This window comes from Lipophrys pholis, assembly GCF_963383615.2.
Source record: "Lipophrys pholis genome assembly, chromosome: 18".
NCBI lineage: Eukaryota > Metazoa > Chordata > Actinopteri > Blenniiformes > Blenniidae > Lipophrys > Lipophrys pholis.
The window spans coordinates 25,532,895-25,535,130 of record NC_137646.1 but is presented as its reverse complement, the minus strand read 5'-3'; the positions used below and the strand labels follow the sequence as shown (position 1 = coordinate 25,535,130).

Below are 2,236 nucleotides of genomic sequence, written 5' to 3'. Positions count from 1 at the left end.
AACCCCCCCGAAGGTGGAGAAGCTCCAGCTTCATTCGGTACATGAAGAATAAAATCCTCTTTTAAAAACGAGTCCAACTCTTAGAAAAGCGTCAGTTGAATCAGTGAGGCGCCTGATGCTGCAGCTCCATCTTGTTCTCCACCAACTCAGCTCCTTTCTGCCTCCTGACACTCGTCTCACATCCTTTTCTCCACCCAGAAAGTCCCTGAGAAGACGGTCCACCGTCTGTTGGTGTCAAATCTTCTTCCTGTCAGAAATCTCATGAAACTGTGGAGGTTCTTTAGAGAACTACACAAGGAGACATGGAGGAAGTTCTCTACTGAGGTCTGATGAACTCTGCTGAGCCTGATACATAAACTCCAGCGTGTAGCGGCTGAGTGAAGCTGGTCTGGACTCTGTGGAGGAGAGTCATGGTTCCTGAGACGCTGTAGAACGACAGAATACCTGCTGTGTGATCCAGGTACACTCCCACTCTGGAGGACCAGGGGCCTGGGACGGGAGTTAGTGTGCTGTTGTGACGGAACATAAATTTGTCTAACCAAGAAAATAAAGCCCAGGATTTGTCATTAAATCCAAATAAACATTTATTGTTGATCCCTGATCTGCTGATGTTCTTGTATGTGACTGCTATAACTCCTCCTCCTCCTCTCCACTTCACCTCCCAGTAACAACGTCCAGTCAGACTCTCTCTGCTCAGAACCTGTCGACATGTTGTGAATCTTTCTGGATGAAAAGAATGAGGCCGTTCTACTGATGCATAATTAACTTTTCTGTTCCTGTCAGTTAATTCCAGCTTTCTGTGAGCAGTGTTTGGATCCAGGTGGATCTGCAGTGAATATTGTAGGAAGTCCTCTCTGGTCTCTGGCTGTGCTTGTGGCAGTAAAAGCTCTCCAGCGTCTCTCGGTGAGACGTTTGTCCCCGTCTCTCTCAGGATGTCCTGTATTGTCTCTCTGATCTCTGCCACAGCTGCTGCCACATCCTTAAAGTATGTGAGAGGAGCATGGTGGATGCTGGAGGGTGTGTGGGCTCACTGAGTGCTGACACTGAGGGGTAGCTGTGTAGAAGCTGCTGGTGGTCCTCTGTGTGAGACAGCTGCTCCAGCTGGACGTCTTTCCTCTTCAGCTGGACCGTCTCCTGCTGCAGCTTCTCCTTCAGCTCTTTGACTCCACTCACTGCAGTTTGCTGCTGGGATCTGAGCTGCTGCTTCACCTCACCGCTTCTTTTCTGGATGAGACAGATCATCTGGGTGAAGCTCTCCTCGCTGTGCTCCACTGCTTCATCAGCAGAGGCATTGATGGCCTCCACCTGCTGCTGAAGCAGCGCCACCTCTTTCTCTCGCTGCTGGATTCTCTGCTGGATGTTCAGTCGACTGGCCTCCACCTCCTTCTGCTTCTCCATCCTTTCTGCAGCAGCTGGGACTGTTTCATGGCCTCTGTGTTGGTCCATGGTGCAGAGGTAACAGATACACTGCTGATCAGTGCGACAGAAAATCTTCATCACCTCATCGTGACGAGAGCAGATGTTGTCCTGGAGATTCCTGGAGGGCTCCACCAGCTGGTGCTTCTTTAATGGAGCAGCTTGGTAGTGAGGTTGGAGGTGTTCCTCACAGTAAGAGGCCAAACAGACCAGACAGGACTTGATGGCTTTCAGCTTCCTCCGAGGACAAACATCACAGGACACGTCTTCAGGTCCAGCAGAGCAGAGATCAGCTGCAGCAGCTTGGAGTCTCGTCTTCTTCAGATCCTCCACCAACTCTGCTAACAGGATGTTCTTCTTCAGGTCAGGCCTCCGGCTGAACCTCTTCCTGCACTGAGGACAGCTGGAGCTTCCCTCGTTCTGTCCATCCCAGTGTCTGTTAATACAGTTGCTGCAGTAGGTGTGTCCACAGGGAACCGTCACTGGATCCTTCAGGAGATCCAGGCAGATGGAACAAGAGAACTTTTCTGAATCCAGCTGAGCTCCTGCCGTTGCCATTTTCTCCTCTCAACACCAGCGAGTGTTTGATGACTTCCTCTTCCTCTTCAGCAGGTTTAAAACATCCCAGCTGAAACCAAACCCTCCCCTGGTTTCGTCCTCCTGTGAACGTTGATCCTCATTGGTTCTTCTGGTGAGCTGCTTCACTCTGCAGCTCAGAGACGTCATCGATTCCTCAGCTGGAAGACCTGGGAAAGAGGAGGAGACAGTGACTCAGCGTGGGACAGAAGGGAGGGGCCGCCAGAGGCTGTTTGGTTTCCAG

At 51.1% G+C, this 2,236-nt stretch overlaps 1 protein-coding gene across 1 annotated transcript; it reads right to left on the bottom strand.

Moving 5' to 3' along the window:
- Window positions 1-316: 316 nt before the first annotated feature.
- Window positions 317-1,993, bottom strand: LOC308123980 (tripartite motif-containing protein 16-like; the record flags this gene model as incomplete). Its single annotated transcript, XM_080486735.1, is given in 2 exon segments — window positions 317-1,020; window positions 1,023-1,993. Coding segments are annotated over 2 exon segments (1,656 nt in total). The 5' UTR covers window positions 1,975-1,993.
- Between the last annotated feature and the right edge of the window lie 243 nt (window positions 1,994-2,236).